This window comes from Cucurbita maxima, unplaced genomic scaffold (genome assembly GCF_002738345.1).
Source record: "Cucurbita maxima cultivar Rimu unplaced genomic scaffold, Cmax_1.0 Cma_Scf00034, whole genome shotgun sequence".
Lineage (NCBI taxonomy): Eukaryota > Viridiplantae > Streptophyta > Magnoliopsida > Cucurbitales > Cucurbitaceae > Cucurbita > Cucurbita maxima.
This window is the reverse complement of record NW_019272050.1, coordinates 1,563,512-1,582,285: the sequence shown is the minus strand read 5'-3', so window position 1 is coordinate 1,582,285 and position 18,774 is coordinate 1,563,512. Positions and strand designations below refer to the sequence as shown.

Genomic DNA, 18,774 nt, shown 5'->3' with positions numbered 1-18,774 from the left:
ATTAATACAGCCTAATACGAGCACAAGGGCCCACCTTTCTTTTACTTATTTTATTTAATAATTTATATTATTAATATCATCTGATTTTATCATTTTAATTTGATTACTGACAAAATAATTAAGCAAATATAAAATATAAACCTTACATAATTTAATCTAAACTTGTGCCAACATTTTGAAACTAAATCTCGACGGCGGCGAAAGTGTCGGTGGCACCCTTTTGGCTTCGTCTCTCCCCGGCTGAGGATTCAAACCACTGGTTCTTTCGGTGTTGATTTCGCTTTGCTTGCACAGTAACGAAGAATCGGGCGATTCTGATTGTTGCATTTGAACTCTTGATTCTGCTTTGATTAGTACTTATGAGCACTTTAAGAAACATCGCCAAGCATCCAACAATTACTTTGATCGATTCCTTCACTACGCTCAAAGAGCTTAAGCAAATCCATACCCAATTGCTCATTAATGGCCTTTTGAATGATCGCCAACATTTAGGCCAATTTGTTGCTTCCATTGCTCTTAAAAACCCCACCAATTTGGTATATTCTAATCAAATTTTGGATCAATGTGCCGACCCAACCTTGTTTGCCTTAAACTCTATGATCAGAGCCTATTCCAAAAGCCCGACCCCACATAAAAGCTTTCAGTTCTACAACAGAATTCTCCAATCCAATGATGTTATGTCACCGGATAATTACACTTTCAATTTTTTGGTTCGCACTAGCGCTCAGTTATCTGCTTGCGAAGCAGGTCGAACTGTTCATGGTGCACTTTTCAAACATGGGTTTGAATTTGACCCACATGTTCAAAGTGGGTTGATCTTTATGTATGCTGAAATGGGTTGCTTGAGTTCATGCTATCGTGTGTTTGAATCAGTTCAGAATCCGGATGTAGTTTGTCAGACGGCCATGGTGAGCGCTTGCGCCAAATGTGGGGATACTGACTATGCACGACAACTGTTCGACGAAATGCCTCAGAGAGACTCTGTATCATGGAATGCTATGATTGCTGGTTATGCACAGAGGGGGCAATCAAGGGAAGCTTTAAATCTGTTTAAGCTAATGCAAATGGATGGTGTCAAGGTCAATGAGGTGTCTATGGTTTCTGTTTTAACTGCCTGCACTCACTTGGGTGCCCTAGACCAAGGAAGATGGGCTCATGCTTATATAGAAAGGAACAAGATTAGGATGACTGTCACTCTAGGTACTGCACTTGTTGATATGTATTTCAAATGTGGAAATGTTGACAAGGCCATGGAGGTTTTCTGGCAAATGAATGAAAAGAATGTATATACATGGAGTAGTGCCATAGGTGGGCTTGCCATGAATGGCTATGGCGAGAAGTGCCTTGAACTGTTTTCCCTTATGAAACGTGAAGGAATTGCCCCTAATGAAATCACATTCATTTCTGTTATAAGAGGTTGTAGCGTAGTCGGATTGGTGGATGAAGGCCGTTTGCATTTCGACTCGATGAAGAGGGACTATGATATCGAACCGCAGCTCGAGCACTACGGTTGCATGGTTGATTTGTACGGTCGTGCTGGGCGATTAGACGAGGCTCTAAACTTCATAAACACCATGCCGATTAAGCCACACGCAGGTGCATGGGGAGCATTGCTGAATGCCTGTAGAATGTACAAGAATATGGAGTTGGGCGAGGTTGCCTCAAGGAAACTCGTAGAACTTGAAGCCAAGAATCACGGTGCGTATGTGCTGTTATCGAACATATACGCCGACACAAAGAACTGGGAAAGGGTAAGTAATGTGCGCCAGTCCATGATAGCAGAACGCGTGAGCAAGCCCCCCGGTTGCAGCGTTATGGAGGTGAATGGAGAAGTTCATGAATTCTTTGTAGGTGATAAGTCCCACCCGAGTTACGAAGCCATCGAAAGGATGTGGGGAGAGATTTCTAAGCGGCTGAAGTTAGCAGGGTACGTTGCAAACACGAACCCTGTTATGTTTGATGTTGAAGAAGAAGAAAAAGAAGATGCTCTGTGTAAACACAGTGAGAAGATGGCCATTGCATTTGGATTGATGAGAGTGGAGGAGGGGTTGCCCATAAGAGTTGTGAAGAACCTCAGAGTTTGTTGGGATTGCCATGATGTAACGAAGATGATATCTAAACTTTTTAACAGGGAAATTATCATGAGAGATAGGAATAGATTTCACCATTTTAGAGATGGTGAGTGTTCTTGCAAGAATTTTTGGTGAAATTAGTTACTCCTAAACTTTATTTTCACCATATTCAATACTTCATTATGATTTTTCTTTTAATAATAGGGTTTTGTGTTATTGGGTTGGGCTCAAAAGCTCTTTCAAATCATAAATGTGAGACCCGACATTGATTTGAGAGAGGAACGAGGGCAACGAGGACGCTGGACTTTGAAGAGGGGTGAATTGTGAGATCCCACGTCAATTGGAGAGGGGAATGAGTGAAAGCGAGAACGCAGGAGTGAATTGCGAGATCTCACACCGGTTGTAAAAGGGAACGAAGCATTCTTTGTAAGGATGTGTAAATCTCTCTCCAACGAACCTGTTTTAAAACCTTGAGAGAAAGCCCCCAACCAAAAGCACATGGAGAATAATATCTACGAGTTGTGGATAAGCTATTACAATCTAAATATACTAAAGTCATAGTTGCCAACTTCAAGGATCAAAGGAAAGATCCTCTCTACCGAACACCCGAACGCGATTCAAACTTTGAAAAATTAGAATGCCCAAATTTTCAATATTCTTTATATTAAAAGCTAGATAAGTTAATTAATCACTCTTGTCCCCTTCATCTAAGTCAATGAAAATGTATAAAAATATTCAATTTTCAAAGAGGCGGTCTATAAACTAGATTATAAAATATACTCCCGAAATTTTCTATTTATTTCAAAAATTCCTAAATTACCCTTAAAGTAGAAAATCTATAAGAACTTTGGACGAATAGTTAGAGTGAAAATGTTTTTTTTTTCAAACATAATCCAATCTATAAGAACTATTACATTCATGTTCTCTTCCAATTATCGTTTTAAAACATTTATGAAAGATCAAGGGTAATACAGTAATTTTCTTATAAAAAAAATACAGTTTTCATGTTCCCGAGATCACATTTTTTCTACAAAATTCAAAAAAAAAAAAAAATTATATTGGCCAGCTTTCATATCAAGAAGATATCGGAATAATTTAAAGTCAAACCAGACCTTTTATCAATGTTTGGTATACATAACAAACACAACCTTACCCAAAAACTAAATGCAGTTGGACTTATTTAAATAATTTAAGATTTAAATGTCAATTTAAACATAACGTAGTAATTAAAACGTCGTGATGTTTTTTAAAATGGGTAAGGCTTAAAAGTAATTTGAATCTTTTCCCTTTAATGATATTTAATATTTAAGATTGAATTAAAAATTTAAACGTGCAGCCTATTTTAAATTAATTTGTTTGCTTAATAAAATAAATATTTTTTAAAATATAATTATTTTTAAATTCTAACGAGCATCATAGTTCCTTTTTAAGTTAAATTATATATTTCCATTATTAATTATAATAAAATAGATATAAATACAATTATAAATAATTATTACAAAGGCTGATGTTGATTATTAAAAAAATTACAAATAATTCATAAAATTAATTTTCTCTCAGTTTTGACTTAAATCGAATGAAACGAGGAAATATAGAATATTATAAACTAATTAATTAAACCCAATTAAATTCTTTAATTTATTTAGCCTCTTAATTCTCGTTAAACGACAGCGTTTCGTCGAAACTGAAAAACAAGTCCATGTTCATCTCCTCAAACTTCACACCTCAATTAATTGCCTAAGCCCAACGGCTAGGGTTGGATCATTAATTATCTTATTTGAAAGCGATTTAAATTTCTCTAAAATTAATTATTTTATTTTAAAAAAATATTTATCCAAAAAAAATATAATAATAATAATTGGTCAACCCTAAGATTCAAATTTCTCTAATTTAAAATTTTAGTTTTATATAATTCCATTTCTAATCCCTATTAATTAAATAACCATATAATATATTGATGACAAGGAGTGGATAAATAAATATATTATCTTTATAAAAAAAAAAAAAAAAATACGACAAGACAATTAATGCTACTTTTTTTACAAATAATAAATTTTTTTTTTACTGTAGAAATTTTGAAACCAATTAAAAATATATATATTAAATTTATTACAATTTTAATAAAGAGGAAATATAAAGATTTTTTTTTTTTTTTTTTTTTTGAGAATATGGAGAGTGGAGGATTAGATTCTAAGAACTCTTTAGAAAATATAGTTGTCTTTTTTAACTACTAATAATTATTTTTTATAATTAATTTTATAATTTTATAAAATATTAATCTTTTTTTAATCTTTAAAGTAGTTGACTTTTTCATTGGACTACATGTATCAATTATTAATCTTGAGTTAAATTTAATTAAAAAGTAAAAAAAAAAATATGAATTTAATGATTATTAATTTAAAATTCTTATTCACACGTCATCATTTGTATTTTTGTGATAAAAAAGGAAATAATTTTATGGTGGTATGAGATATTTAGTTTTGGAATGATTTTTATTTTTTATTTTTTGTCTCTTTCTTTTTAATGTAATATTATCGGAAATGACATGCAGAAGTGACTTCCTTTTATCTTCATATTTTAATATTTAAAAAATGGTAAAAAAAAAAAAACTATCAAAATCTTTTTTTTTTCGGTTAGAATTTCAAATTTGGCAATTTGGAAAATAACCCATATATATATTATTAATAAAGACATAATTTTAATTAATTGGCTTTTATATATTTATTTATTTTTATTTCCTCTTGAGGTCCAAAGTCGCTGAATAACAGTATTTTTGTTAGGAATCACCGATATCATTATTATCCAGAACATAAACTCTCCTGACTTTGCTTTCAACTTCCCAAAAAACTCTCATACCAATGGAGATGTATTCGTTTACTTATACTCATGATAATTTCCTAAATTAGTGAATGTGAGACTCACTCCCAATAATCCTTAGTGTTTACAGTCTCTGAATACCGAGACCCACGTTGCCGGACTAACTTAAGAACCACCCAATTCTCAACCCGCGACCAATTTTTTCTTCCTCTGTTTTCCGATGATGATTGCATACCCTTTCTTCTCTCCTCAGATGGAAAATAACAAAAATACCCTTTTATTTGAATTACTTAAACACCCCTTGCTTAATCTTAAATGGACATTTTTAACCTTTAACCCTACATTATAAGTCATCATGGGAGTTATGAAACAAATTAATATATTCAATATACAACTCGATATAATAAACATTAGTTTAAAATAAGAACTGATACCAATTAAAATAAATGACAAGAACACCCTTAGTGCAGTGTAAGTCAATGGGGGTGTTACCACAAATTGTGGCACACAAGGTTATGAGAAAGTTGCTTAACTTTTAGGAAATGCCCTAAAATAATAATATGTGAAGCATAACCCACAAGACCGAGTTGAACGAGAAGGTATATATAAATTTATATTTAAAATTACGCTAAATCAATATAAATAATCTTAAACTTTCTACCTTAAATATTCAAAAATTTCAATAATATCCTTAAACTTTTTACTCTTAGTTTTTTTAATTTTTTTTATTTTTATTTGGAAAATTCAAAAAGTATACTAACTTCTTATCTTTAATATATATATATATATATTAATGTTAGTATACGAAAAAAAATCCTCGTAGATTATCTTTATTTTTAATGTTACTCTTAAAACTCTACACCGATCCTAAATATATATTAATTTTTTTTATTTAATTTATAAGTATTATTGAAACTTTTCTACATAATAGAAATTTTAATTTGTTATTATTATTATTAATATATATATATATATATATATATATATATATATATATATTGTGTTTATTGAGTGGAGGGATTTGATGCCTTCTATGTCTACCAATGTCTATTTTTTTTCTTTGTTTCTGATGTTTTTTAAGTAAGCCCTTTCAAACCAAGCAACAATCCCAGATGAGAATCCCAAGCCCCCCCTCTCTCTCTCTCTCTCTCTCTCTCTCTCTCCTCCCATGTGCATATCTCCATTAAAGCTCTCTCTAAGGAAGAATTTTGTTTCAAAATTTTAAAATATTCTCGTTGGCAGCATGAAGTGCTTGGAGGAATGGAAGTCATTTTCTGAAGAGGCTCTACACAGTTCTCTTCTCATCTTCTTCTTCTAGCTTTCTCTCTCCTTTCATCTTTTAATATCCCTCCATTTATCCCCTCTGCTTTTCAGCCAAGATTCAAACCCAAAACAGAGTATGGTGGGTGTCTCTGTTTTTCAATAGCCTTTTTTGAGTATCTTATGCCTTTCTCTAAAGGATTGTTTTTGGTTGTTGGGTTCAGGAAAGTGCTGAGATTCGTAGATGGGAAGGGTATGTGGACTGGCGGAAGAGGGCGGCTGTGAGAGGCCGCCATGGGGGGATGATTGCAGCGTCCTTTGATTTGGGTATTCTCAAAGTTGTTTCAAGAATTGGGTNTTTTTGTGTTTTTTTTTTTTTTTTTTTTTGTGTTTTTTTTTTTTTTTTTTTTTTTTGTAGTTGTGGAGATATTGGAGAATTTGGCGTTCTTGGCAAATGCAAGCAATTTGGTGATGTATTTGTCTCATTACATGCACTTTTCTCCATCAAAATCGGCTAACAATGTCACAGCTTTCATGGGAACTGCCTTTCTCCTTGCCCTCCTTGGTGGCTTCCTTTCTGATGCCTTTTTCACCTCTTATCTCATCTTCCTCATTAGTGCTGCCATTCAATTGCTCGTAATTATCCCTCTCTCCCTTTCTTTCTTTTACTTCCTTTTTTTTTTTTTTTTACTTTTTTACTCTTTTTACCCTAACCCGAGTGAGAAAAAGACGTTTTTTTTTTTTACTTCAACGACACAAGTAAAAGAGGCTGAACTGCTATTAACTGGTAACATTTTAGTCGAAGATATACATTTTTTTTTAACTGGTTAGGTTTAGATTTGGTTCGAGATATTTATGCATGTAAGAAGAAAACAAAAACAAAAGGGGGCAGGTGGATCACGAGCTAACTGTTGATGCCCTCATGGTTGTGAAAAAAGGGAAAGAACTTTAGAGGATGGGCAGATTGATTGATTTATTAATGAGGTTAATTTTTAGAGTAATTCACTAAAACGAGTTGCGATCGTGCAACGAATGTGTCGTATTTCTTGTTTGTGTTCTTTCGTTTACTCCTTTCGTCTTGTCCCCTTTGGTACGTTATTGGTCCTCCACCCTAATTCGAAACGTCCAATCAGAAGGTGCCACATTAATGACATTCTGATTCTTTATCTGTATAGTTGTCCATTTATGGTATTTGTCTAACATTTTGTTGCTATGGTCCTTATAAACTTCTCTGGTTGGTTGAGAGGCATCTCGAGATACATAAGCTCGTTTGATAAATATTTAGTTTTTAAAAATAGATATAATAACATACAAAATTGTCCGTATAAAATAGGTAAGTAGCAGCCAATAGGACGAGCGAAATCAAACACGTGGCACCAAGTGTGTCCACATTTGTGACAGTGCATTTTCTGATAGAGAGTATGGATTGTAAAGTACTGACACGTGGCCGATTGCATTTGCTCTAACTACAACCAACCACCCTATCATTGCAATTTCTTTATTGGCATATCATATTTGGGTACCCCTTCTATTTGGGTCGGGCCCCACCCAATGATACACACTCATTGTAAAAGTTGAAGAAAACAGTACACTAATTTTCTTCAGTAGCCAAGTCTAAAGCCAAGCATTTGACCAGGGGTTGGCAATATTGGTGATACAAGCAAAGATGCCATCGCTGAAGCCTCCTCCATGCGATCATCAAGCAAACCACACCGCCATGTGCCAAGAAGCGAGTGGTGGAAAAGCAGCCATGTTGTTTGCCGGGCTATATCTGGTGGCGTTGGGCGTCGGTGGCATAAAGGGGTCGCTGCCGTCGCATGGGGCTGAGCAGTTTGATGACAGTAACCCACAGGGCAGGAAAAGGAGATCCACTTTCTTCAACTACTTCGTGTTTTGTCTGTCATGTGGTGGGCTTATTGCAGTCACATTGGTGGTGTGGGTCGAAGACAACAAAGGGTGGGAGTGGGGCTTTGGAATTTCAATGCTCAGCATATTCTTGTCCATGGTTGTCTTCTTTGCAGGCTCCCCTCTTTACCGCAACAAAATACCTAATGGAAGTCCATTCACAACAATTAGCAAGGTAGTTCTACCATAAAAATGCAGGGAATACTTTGAGACAAGAAATGAAGTTAACTGAATCAGCTTTTGGTGTTTTGACTGATCATCAGGTCTTAGTAGCTGCAACGTTCGGTTGCTGTGTTAGCCCGAACTCACGAAACTCGATAGCGAGTATGGCGATGAGTCCAGCTCTTGATGGAAAAGAAGCTAAACAGAATGCAAAAGGAAGAGATTCAACAGATGTTGTGGATGAACCATCAGAGAGTCTCAAGTTTCTAAATAATGCAGTTCTGAAAAAGCCATTCCACTCAGCATTAGAATGTACAGTTAAAGAAGTTGAAGAAGTGAAGATTGTGTTGAAAATTCTACCAATATTTGCTTGCACTATCATCCTCAACTGCTGTGTGGCTCAGCTCTCTACATTTTCAGTTGAACAAGCATCAACAATGGACACCAAAATAGGTTCCTTTAAAGTTCCACCTGCATCTCTCCCCATATTCCCTATTCTCTTCATTATGTTCCTCGCCCCAATATACGATCACATAGTCATCCCATTTGCTCGAAGGATAACGAAAACCGAAATGGGAATCACTCATCTCCAAAGGATAGGAGTTGGGTTAGTTTTCTCTATTGGAGCCATGGCAGTTGCAGCAGCTGTTGAGACGAAGCGCAAGAGAGTAGCCACCGGAAATGGTCTACTCGACTCTGCTCAACCATTGCCCATCACATTCCTTTGGATCGCCATCCAGTACTTATTTCTTGGATCAGCAGATCTTTTCTCCTTGGCTGGATCATTAGAATTTTTCTTCACAGAAGCACCTGCAAGCATGAGATCCTTGGCCACATCTCTTTCCTGGGCTTCTCTGGCTATGGGCTACTACCTTAGCTCAGTGATCGTATCGATCGTCAACACCGTCACAGGTAACTCCAATCACCATCCATGGCTATCTGGAACAAACATAAACCATTATCACCTTGAGAGATTCTACTGGTTGATGTGTGTGCTCAGCGGATTAAATTTTGTGCACTACCTATTTTGGGCAATGCAGTACAAGTACAGACCAAAATCACAACAATAGGTGAACTATATATATATATGTATATGTGATGCAATAATACATACAGGTTCCCGTGTTTGAACTACATCCCATATAGGTGAACTACATCCCATTATTCTAACACATTCATAAATACTGCAAATGATCTCATCTTTCAGCTGGCATGAGATAGAATGGGAGAGTAAATTTTTCATTGAATGTCTGTGTTTGAATCTTATTATCAATCTCGTGTTTGAATCTTGTTACTGATGAATAACATGTTAGGAATCACGATTCTCCACAATGGTATAATATTGTCCACTTTGAACATAGCCCCAAAAGGTCACGTACCAATGAAGATGTATTCCTTACTTACAGACCTATGATGATTTTCTAAATTAACGAATGTGGGACTCCCTCCCAACAATCCTCAACATAACAATCAGCTAGAACTATAGCAATATCGAGATTAGTGGATAGCATAGCATACCTGGGGGGCCACCTAATGAAGATAACCTAAAAAAATGAAGTCAAAATAAAGAACATGTAACTTTAATCATAATCCATCCCAAGAGAATCTGCAACAATCTTAGCAACAAATTCTGTAAAACCACATTTCATTGCATTCCATGCGGAATTATCAAATGATTCAGTAAATGAATTTGCCAAAAATCTCAGAGTTATAGTCCGCACCTTTAATGAAGAAAACGAAAGCAAAACCATCGCTGTTCACGAATTCGCGAAGATTTAACTGCCACATAATGTTTCTGGCTGATAATTGCCCCCACATATGGCCAGAAGAGATTCAAGAAAGATTACTCCTAAATTGTATCAATAATATTACAAAAATATAAATCATGAAGATCAGGGAATAAGTTTCTTGGTGCGGTGCCGCAGAATTACCGAAAAACAGGGGAATTCGAGAGTTTCCGTCGATTGTAGTCACGATCATTGGGACAGAGAATCTCCACGTAAATGGGAAACAAGATTTCCACCATTTCTCGTCGAAACGAAGATGGGAAGAGAACAAAAGCAAAAGAGCTGGCCGACGCCGGATGCAATGTGGATCTTATCCAAACCCCTAGTCACATTATATGATTCTGACCTTGAAATTGAAATATATTTGATTATTACAATATTATCTATATTTTAAGCATAAATTTTAATAGTATTAATGGAGATAACTTTCTTACCTATAAACTCACAATCCTACTCAATTCCCTCTCAACAATTTTGATATGAAAATCAATCCAAGGGAAAATATGAAATGGATTACCTTGATGATTAAGATCAAGAAATTCGAATCACTCCACAAAGTCTAATCAAAGAAAGGAAGACTTTACTTATGTGATACATAACTCATAAATTAAATGAGCTAATAAATGAGAAATACTCATAGCCTCTGTATTAAAATAGGATCGAATATGGTAACCGTTACCATATAATCTTTAACTCCTATATTTAAAACTAGCTTAAATATGAAACAAATATTTAAATTATAATTAAATAGTGTAAAGAATGAAAATGTGCTTATCAGTCATCTTGAACTAGTTTCGACTAAATTAAGCTGAGATTATTAATGCAACTGAAACTTGCACTTAGTTATCTTTTTTCTTGAAGTGTAACTTTGCACAATATATAAGGGGTCTTTAACGTCTTTTAGAATTTTCTCTGATGAGCTTATCATAGCTTGAATATGCGTGTATAAGGTTTGTTGTAGTTTCTTGGCTCTCGTCTTTGTAATTGGACCTTGAGGTACGAAAATTCCTTGGGGTCGTGGTTCATATAAAATTTTCAACCGAAATTAATTAATTTTTTTTTAAAGCTCACTCCTTAATTTGGTTATATTTTAATTTTCTATTAATAAATTAAAATTATAAAAATCGATAATTTAATTTTAAAATATACATTTTTTTTTTTTTTAATGAGCAATCGTCCATGCCAAGGTTTCAAAAATCTATAAAATGTTAAATTTTTATATGTAATTTTTTGAAAATGATGGAAAGAAAAAAATGAAATGGGCGGGGCATAATGGGAAAAAGTTCCAATGTATTGGGCTCGAAGGAGCTCTGTGCAACAAAGGCTAGCCCATAGTAAATGGGCCATTGGTGCCGTGGTGAGAAAGTATGTTAGGCCCGGCCAACGATTTGCTTATGTCCGGTGCTCCGCCACCACTGAATCTATCCTCCACTTCGCTAACAGAGCTTCACCGGTTCGATCTCCGATCAGTTAGACCCGAGGACCGCCTGTTTTCACCGAGTCATTTTTCATTTCTCATTGCCTTGCATGCTTAATGATTGACTAATGGCATGATCGATCAAATTCAATATCCAACTACGAGTTTACGGGACGCGTCTTGATTTTGCAGATACTCTGTTAGTGCAATAATGAATTTTCTACTTAGATCTACTCCTGCCGTGCCTGCAGAGCGACCATCTGTTCAAGAAACTCCTCCTCCAGTTGCTTCTTACGCGCCAAAACCAGCAATAACTTTGGAGAGTCTGATTTCTGAAATGCCATTTCCGCAATATTCTGTAGTTGATGATATTGACGATGAGGTCGATGCATCTGCCGGTGAAAATGGAAGTATTGCTGGTAATAAGGAGAACAGCGGCTGTGCTAGTGTAGGGAAGCACTCTGATGTTTCCGAGGAAGAAGGGTGGATTACCATTCCATGCAGTGCGTGCTTGTTATTTCAGTTCACTAATATGTCTGAATTTGATTATTGGTTAATGTGTTATCGTGCATGAATGTATCACCGATGCTTATACATTACGGTCTAGTTTCATAAAATGGTGATCAATTTCTTCTCGTGTGCTTAACACACTGTATATTGTGTTTGTACTATGATTTATGTTGAAAGAAGATAACATTTATCATTGTTAGTGTTTCAAGTTGCGAGATTGTGTAGATTCTTATTTTAATAGGGCCATAACTTAGTTACGAATTCGTATGATGTGAATCAGATTGCATAATCTGTTAATGATCTTCTTATGGTTCTTTTACAAAATGTATGTTTAGTATTTCTGAATCCTGAGTTTTAGAATGGCTAACATGGCTAGACTGTTTATGTGATTGATACATGCTCCCCTTTCCCTTCTATTTCGCGAAGGAAAGCTAATACTCAGATATTCTTTCCTAGAGGATCTTCCTAGTGATTGGAGAAATGCATCAGATGTACATTCGTTACGCAGTAAGGACAGATCTTTTGTCTTCCCAGGTACATATACTTTTTGATGTCTTGTTTATTTTGTTTTCAATCGATGTGCATCTCCAGATAAGAGAAATGCTGTGTTATCTGTATGGTACTTTAACTCTGCCCTTCATACAGGTGAACAAATATGTATCTTGGCATGCTTATCTGCTTATAAACAGGATACAGCAACTATCACTCCTTTTAAAGTTGCAGCAGTTTTGAGTAAACATGGAAAAGGGCACAGTCCTAAAAAACAAAATGGAAACATGGATGATGGAACTAATTCCACAAACGGGGAAAGGCGGCCAAGTCCGGACCAAAGTACAATTCAAAATGGTGAAAATCTATCAAGTGAGAAGATTGATTCATCAGAGGATGTTTCTGCTAGTGAATCTCTTCTTAGAATGGAAGATCACAGGCGTCAAACAGAAACATTGTTACAACGATTTAAGAACTCTCACTTTTTTGTAAGAATTGCTGAGTCTAGTGATCTCCTTTGGTCAAAGAAAATATTTCCTAACAAGCATAGTGACTGTGAAGTGGTGGGTGAAAGCACTGTTAATTCTAGCTTAAATGCTGATCAAGGAAATTTTGGTTCCAATGTCTCTGGTGGCGTTGCAAGAGGTACCTTTAAGTGCTGCTCTCTTTCTGATGGAAGCATAGTGGTATGTATTACAAAGCTTCTGGAGTTCCCGTGCATGCTTGCAAAAATTTTTACTTGAACATTTCAAATATTATGTCCCTCTTTTAATCGTGAGCCTTTACACTGCAGTAGTAGGCCCCAAGAAGTACCGATGTGTTCATCCTGCAATACACTGTCCACCTTTTGTACGAATCAATTAATACTCAGATTTATCATACTTGCATTTTGATCCCAAAGATTAGAATTTTCTATATATTTTGTATATATGTCAAGATTAGTTGTTCTGTGATGCAACCTGTTCAGTAGACATGAAAGATGTGCTTGCATCCATGAAAACTGCATAGTCAGCATTAACTGCTAGCATGAACAATTCTTATTGTCTATTGTGTCATTGGATTGATGTCTGCTCTATTTCAGGATAAATACTTGACTGTTTCCAATTTATTTCATGTAAAGCCTAAATTGCAAGCGGTCTTGATCTGTATTTGGTGCAACATTTCTTTTATTTCATATAAAATTTCCTTCCGTCAGATTAGTGGTTTGTAGTTCATCTGATATCATCACATTCATTTTCAGAGTCTTTTATGCCCATATCAGATCCCTGCTACTGATGTCAGTATCAATTTCAAGTCTCTTTCTAACGACTGATTCTCATTCTCTCTTCTTGTGGGAAGGATGCAGGTGCTTTTACATGTGAATGTTGGTGTTGATATATTGAGAGATCCAGTATTGGAAATTCTTCAATTTGAGAAGTACCAAGAGCGGACAATGTCATTTGAGAATCAGGATGGCTTAGGTTATTCAAGTCTGGATCCATATGGAGAATTGATGAAATGGTTGCTTCCTCTGGATAACACCATTCCTCCTATTACCCGCCCTCTATCTCCTCCCCTTTTAATTCCCAATGCAGGAATCAGTGGCACTTCTCAGAAGTCAAATGCGTCTGCTTCATCTGGCTCTCAACTCTTCTCTTTGGTCCATTTTAGAAGTTACTCTATGTCCTCTATACCTCACAATACTGCACCACCTCCTGCACCCATTAAATCTGCAAGTTCAAAGCCAAGCTTTGAACTTGAAAACTGGGATCAGTTCTCACCTCAGAAGTCCTCAAAGAGAAAAAGACTTGGGGTTCGTGACCTTTTATCTTTCCGAGGTATCTCTTTGGAGCAAGAGAGATTTTCCGTTTGTTGTGGACTGAAAGGAATTCATATTCCTGGAAGGCGATGGAGGAGAAAACTTGAAATTATTCATCCTGTTGAAATCCAGTCTTTTGCTGCTGATTGCAATACGGATGACCTTTTGTGCGTTCAAATTAAGGTGTGATGCATTAAATCTTTTTTTTATAAAGTCATAATGAGTACATGATATGGTTATATATGTATCGTTGATATTATGCTTCTCAAGTATTTCCCAGAATGTTTTTTGTGCATTTTTTTTTTACAGAGTTACATTTTTTTGTTTTGTAGAATGTGTCTCCAGCTCATATACCAGATATCATAATATATATTGATGCTATTACAATTGTTTTTGAAGAGGCATCAAAGGATGGACTTCCCTCATCATTACCAATTGCTTGCATAGAAGCAGGGAATGAACACAGCGTACCAAATTTAGCCCTCAGGTTGTCATCCACTCAAAAGATATTCTATTCATTAAATTTCTCATGCTTCAGTTATTTTCCTGGTTGTTGTGCATCTGCCGTACCAAAAAAGTGGTGGCTTGCATATCTGAAAGGAGAGAATGAACTTTCTATTTTCTGTGTTGCGAACTCATAGAAAAGTTTGGTTATGGCTCGCTTTTGTGGTTGCTTGTTGTATTTGTGTCTGACAGGAGGCACTAAGTACTATTTTCCCTAGTGAGGAGTAAATTTTACAGTGTGATTTCAAAATTGAGTAGAATATTATTCAAGATTGAAAGGATTTGATTGCATTAAGTGATAATTGTGACCTTCCAATGTATCAGATTATTTCTAATGAATCATTTTGGTATGAGAAAATATTTGCATTTGTGCCGTTCTTTTCATTTTTATATGGTAATTGAAAAGGTGATTATATGTAGAGCTTCTCTCTTTCTTCTGTTAAAAAAAGTGCGGAGCTTCTCTGTGGCAGGAGAAACGAAGAGCACTCTTTTATTATCAAACCAGCAACTTCTATGTGGAGGAATATAAAGGCTTGTGGAGAAAGAAATTCTCAATCATCCCAATTGCAGGCTGGAAATCCGACATCAAGTTTGTCCCTTACCTCCAAGAGTACTGATCAATATGCAATTATGGTAACTTGCCGGTGCAACTATACTGGTATGTTTACTGATCTTTATTTCTGTAATTTATCATCATAGTCCCATTGGGGTGATTTGCCTTTTTTATTTTTCAATTTTCTGATTCTCTTAAGCTGCACGTCTCTCTTGTTGATATTGTGGAAAAAATTATATCGCACAAGTATTAGCCATCTCTAGGAATTTGTAGAAAACAACTCAAATTTAAGGGAACTTTGGATGGAATGCAATCACAATAAGAATTGCACGGGGAGCACCAAAATGAAGAACTGAACGTAGCATTTTCAAGTACCTTCCCTGGTTCCTGCACTTCTCTTTAAAGATTCTTTAATTTCTTTACAACCACAATTCTCAAAGGATTGGTTTTACCTTGTTGGACCATAATATCTTTGCGTTTCGTCTAAAGCTGTTTCTATTAAGCATGAGCACAACCACATTTTTGTCTTTCTTACCCAGTTTCTAAAACCAACTGAGATTGAACAAAGAATGTTAGCATTCAATGAATTAGGGCTGAAGGGGCAATGAAAAGAAGAGAAGCATCCGGATCTTAATTTCAGCAATCTCATAGTGCTGTCACTTGTTGCCACTAAATGTCAAACCATCATAATTCTTTCAGTTGTTTCTCTTATGCTATAATAGGTACTTAAAATGATTTCTTATATTTTCTGAACTCATTCAGAGTCAAGATTGTTTTTTAAACAACCAACAAGTTGGCGACCTCGAATTTCAAGCGATCTTATGGTCTCTGTGGCGTTATCTGGGGATCCCCTTAAACCCAATGGAATTGGTTCTCACCTTCCTTTTCAGGTTTAAAGCATCAAATCTCAAGCAACGCCCCCCCCACCCAAACACACATCCACACCAATTCCACATGATGTCCAATCAGCAGTTATCTGAAGGGTTTAAATTTCAGGTTTTGACACTTCAGGCGTCAAATTTAACATCCGAAGATCTGACCATGACGGTTCTTGCTCCATCTTCATCCTCTTATCCATCCGTCATTTCGTTGAATTCCTCATCATCATCACCTATGAGTCGATACTGGGTTTTAAATGAAGTTGCTGGTGAGAAGTATAGTACATCACTGGAAAGGCCGAGATCAATCCCTGTTGCTGGTGAGAAGTATAGTACATCACTGGAAAGGCCGAGATCAATCCCTGTTGCATCTGAGAATCAAAGAAACAATGTTGATTTTGGAGGCCGACCAATTTCTTTTGAAGAAGTATCTTCTCCCATGTCAGATATCATCCCAAGTGCTGGTTTAGGTTGCTCGCATTTGTGCCTCCAGAGTAGAATTCCATTAGGGTAATAAATAATTCCTTTCTCACTTTATCAATAGTTTTCCCAGCACTCATTGTTTGCTTGGTCTCTGCAGATGTATTCCTTCTCAATCCACAACAACCATCAAACTTGAGCTACTTCCCTTGACTGATGGCATAATTACTCTTGAAACGTTACAGATTAATATCAAGGAAAAAGGTAATGATTGTCATTATTTTATTTTCTATGCTTTCTTCAATTATGTATTTACTGTGTCCCATCAACAAAAAATTTATGTACCTACTCTGATAAGAGGCTAAATGATTCTGCTCAAGTATCTATTGTCCATTCAATCAATTAAAAGATCAAAAATAATTATAATAATTCTTAAGTGAGCTCCATACTAAAATTGAGAATCATTTCCCTAGATTTTTGTCCCTCCTTAAAAGGAATATGGAATCACTCTCATTTCCCTTTTTCCCAACGAACAGATTTTTTCCCTCTCATGATTTTATTTGTTTCGATAATTCAAATTTTATTTCTATGCCTTACATTAGGGAATCATATCTTCATTCTTATTATGCGCAAGATCATAGATATTGTTCTTATTGTGCCATTCTTCATGCTCATTAATTTTTCATGTAGATTCATTCGCATTCTCGTTTGCATTAACTTATCATGATTTTTTTGAAAGTTATTAAGTAGAAATTCCTTTAATCATTTTGGTGTGACAGGTGTTACGTATATCCCCGAGCACCCACTGAAAATTAATGCGACTTCCAGCATTTCTACTGGGATTATTTAAGATGGTTCCTAGTATTTCACATTTAATCTCGAGCACTGCAAGGGCCCATCCAAGGCCCGCCCTTTCGGCCATTCTTGAATCAGAATTTTTATGGTTTCTAGGCCAATCAACGACCATTCGCGCTCGTTTGCCTTCTCTTTGAGTGTGCTTGATATACCCATATCAATCTATCTTGGATATATAGCTTTTAGTTGTGTGTTGTAAGTTGTGTATCCCTCGTCTTGGAAATGGAATCGATGTACATCCTGGAATCTCAAAATATATACCTGTTTCACTTTTTTTTTTTTTGATTGTGCTTCTAGGTTACTGCACCCAGAAAACAGTGGAGAAACTGTGAATCTGCAACTTTTTCTGTGGCTGCTTTTTGATACATTAGATTGTAAGCTTCTATTCTTACATCTATTAAAACCGAAGTCCTTTTCAGATATTCTGTTCCTGAATCTAAACATAATGCTTAACAACACTGTCATTATGCCTCCTTTTCATCCTTTCTCTAACATGTAATGGTGCCTATGAACTGTCCAACAGGACGTTTTCTGCGCGGAGCAATCATCCAAAATAGACCACACAAAATTAAGCCAACTTCACTGGACAGGTCTAGTCTAAGTTTCAGAATTGAATTATTGATGCTGTTCTTGATATTTATTGGATATTATTTGACTTTATTAGTTGAAAATAAATCTATTTAAATTCAATAAAAAAATATTATAAAATTCATGTCTTTTTCTTTTCTTAAACAAAATATTACAAATATGCATCAATGTTTGATTACTTGTGCTATGGTTAAAGCTTGTGATTTGAAATTTGTAGATGATAGAGGAAATTTGTTGATTTTAAGCAGGAAAGGAAAAAAAAAAAAAATGTCTCTTTAGGCCCGCCCACTACCAACCTCAACATGTCGGGATATTTGGACACCCACCTAGCACCCGCTTCACTTACACAATTAGTGTAGTGGGAAGCTACTTGCTTGAAAGAGCTAAAAGCACACTCTTCTCTCTTCTTGACCTTGAACCTCTATTCCCTGATCTTGTTGAAGGAGGTAAAGCAACTTCGACTCCTCTCCTTCTCGGTCGAGTTGCCTCACTCCTCTCTGTCTTAACTTGAACTAATGTTACTCCATTAGTATTGTTTAGATTCAAGTAAAAAGTAGCGTAGAAAGTAGTGCATAGAGTGTTACTCCATTGGTCCCCTTGCTATGGTGATGAAAGTTCTTTGTCATAGGCTAGAAAAGCTTTGGAGGGCTTGATGGTCTAGTTTTTCTCCACACCTTTTGACTTTTATATCTAATACTCACATATGCCAAGCCCCTAGGGAAGAGAGTACAATAACACATAATTCCCTCCTATATGTAG

General features: G+C 35.7%; 3 protein-coding genes and 2 long non-coding RNA genes across 8 annotated transcripts; 3 read left to right on the top strand and 2 right to left on the bottom strand.

The window, feature by feature from the left end:
* Window positions 1–173: 173 nt before the first annotated feature.
* Window positions 174–2,288, top strand: LOC111467805 (putative pentatricopeptide repeat-containing protein At5g40405). The gene has a single exon (XM_023112875.1). The coding sequence runs from the start codon at window positions 360–362 to the stop codon at window positions 2,205–2,207; it is 1,848 nt and encodes a 615-aa protein (XP_022968643.1). The 5' UTR covers window positions 174–359; the 3' UTR covers window positions 2,208–2,288.
* Window positions 2,289–5,983: 3,695 nt separating this feature from the next.
* LOC111467635 (protein NRT1/ PTR FAMILY 4.6-like) lies at window positions 5,984–9,352 on the top strand. The gene is made up of 5 exons (XM_023112604.1): window positions 5,984–6,291; window positions 6,374–6,476; window positions 6,568–6,785; window positions 7,786–8,229; window positions 8,318–9,352. Exons 1-5 carry the CDS (start codon window positions 6,289–6,291, stop codon window positions 9,284–9,286), a joined length of 1,737 nt encoding a protein of 578 aa, XP_022968372.1. The 5' UTR covers window positions 5,984–6,288; the 3' UTR covers window positions 9,287–9,352.
* Window positions 7,508–8,718, bottom strand: LOC111467636. The gene is made up of 3 exons (XR_002714592.1): window positions 8,577–8,718; window positions 8,284–8,497; window positions 7,508–8,197 (listed from the first exon to the last, which is right to left on the bottom strand). It is a non-coding gene; the product is annotated as an uncharacterized LOC111467636 (long non-coding RNA).
* LOC111467637 lies at window positions 9,026–10,362 on the bottom strand. The gene is made up of 3 exons (XR_002714593.1): window positions 10,148–10,362; window positions 9,938–10,065; window positions 9,026–9,155 (listed from the first exon to the last, which is right to left on the bottom strand). It is a non-coding gene; the product is annotated as an uncharacterized LOC111467637 (long non-coding RNA).
* Window positions 10,363–11,424: 1,062 nt separating this feature from the next.
* Window positions 11,425–18,097, top strand: LOC111467712. 4 transcript variants are annotated; one of them, XM_023112721.1, is made up of 12 exons: window positions 11,425–11,923; window positions 12,387–12,464; window positions 12,576–13,105; window positions 13,765–14,400; window positions 14,550–14,704; window positions 15,192–15,379; window positions 16,037–16,164; window positions 16,271–16,662; window positions 16,733–16,836; window positions 17,352–17,622; window positions 17,725–17,801; window positions 17,951–18,097. In XM_023112721.1, the coding sequence occupies exons 1-10, from the start codon at window positions 11,632–11,634 to the stop codon at window positions 17,420–17,422; spliced, it is 2,574 nt and encodes an 857-aa protein (XP_022968489.1). In that variant the 5' UTR covers window positions 11,425–11,631; the 3' UTR covers window positions 17,423–17,622; window positions 17,725–17,801; window positions 17,951–18,097. The 4 variants fall into 4 exon arrangements, with proteins under 4 accessions (XP_022968489.1, XP_022968492.1, XP_022968491.1 ...); XM_023112724.1 differs by having other exon boundaries at window positions 16,271–16,449; window positions 16,501–16,662; window positions 17,352–17,801; window positions 17,951–18,096; XM_023112723.1 differs by lacking the exon at window positions 17,352–17,622.
* The last annotated feature ends 677 nt before the right edge of the window (window positions 18,098–18,774 follow it).

Bases quoted from the DNA above. Each gene is read 5' to 3' on its own strand.
- LOC111467805 (XM_023112875.1), top strand. From the start codon at position 360: ATGAGCACTTTAAGAAACATCGCCAAGCATCCAACAATTACTTTGATC.
- LOC111467635 (XM_023112604.1), top strand. The intron at 6,786-7,785 runs GTAATTATCCCT...GCATTTGACCAG, and splicing joins GTGCTGCCATTCAATTGCTC to GGGTTGGCAATATTGGTGAT. The intron at 8,230-8,317 runs GTAGTTCTACCA...ACTGATCATCAG, and splicing joins CATTCACAACAATTAGCAAG to GTCTTAGTAGCTGCAACGTT.
- LOC111467712 (XM_023112721.1), top strand. From the start codon at position 11,632: ATGAATTTTCTACTTAGATCTACTCCTGCCGTGCCTGCAGAGCGACCA. The intron at 15,380-16,036 runs GTATGTTTACTG...GAACTCATTCAG, and splicing joins TTGCCGGTGCAACTATACTG to AGTCAAGATTGTTTTTTAAA. The intron at 16,837-17,351 runs GTAATGATTGTC...TTGGTGTGACAG, and splicing joins GATTAATATCAAGGAAAAAG to GTGTTACGTATATCCCCGAG.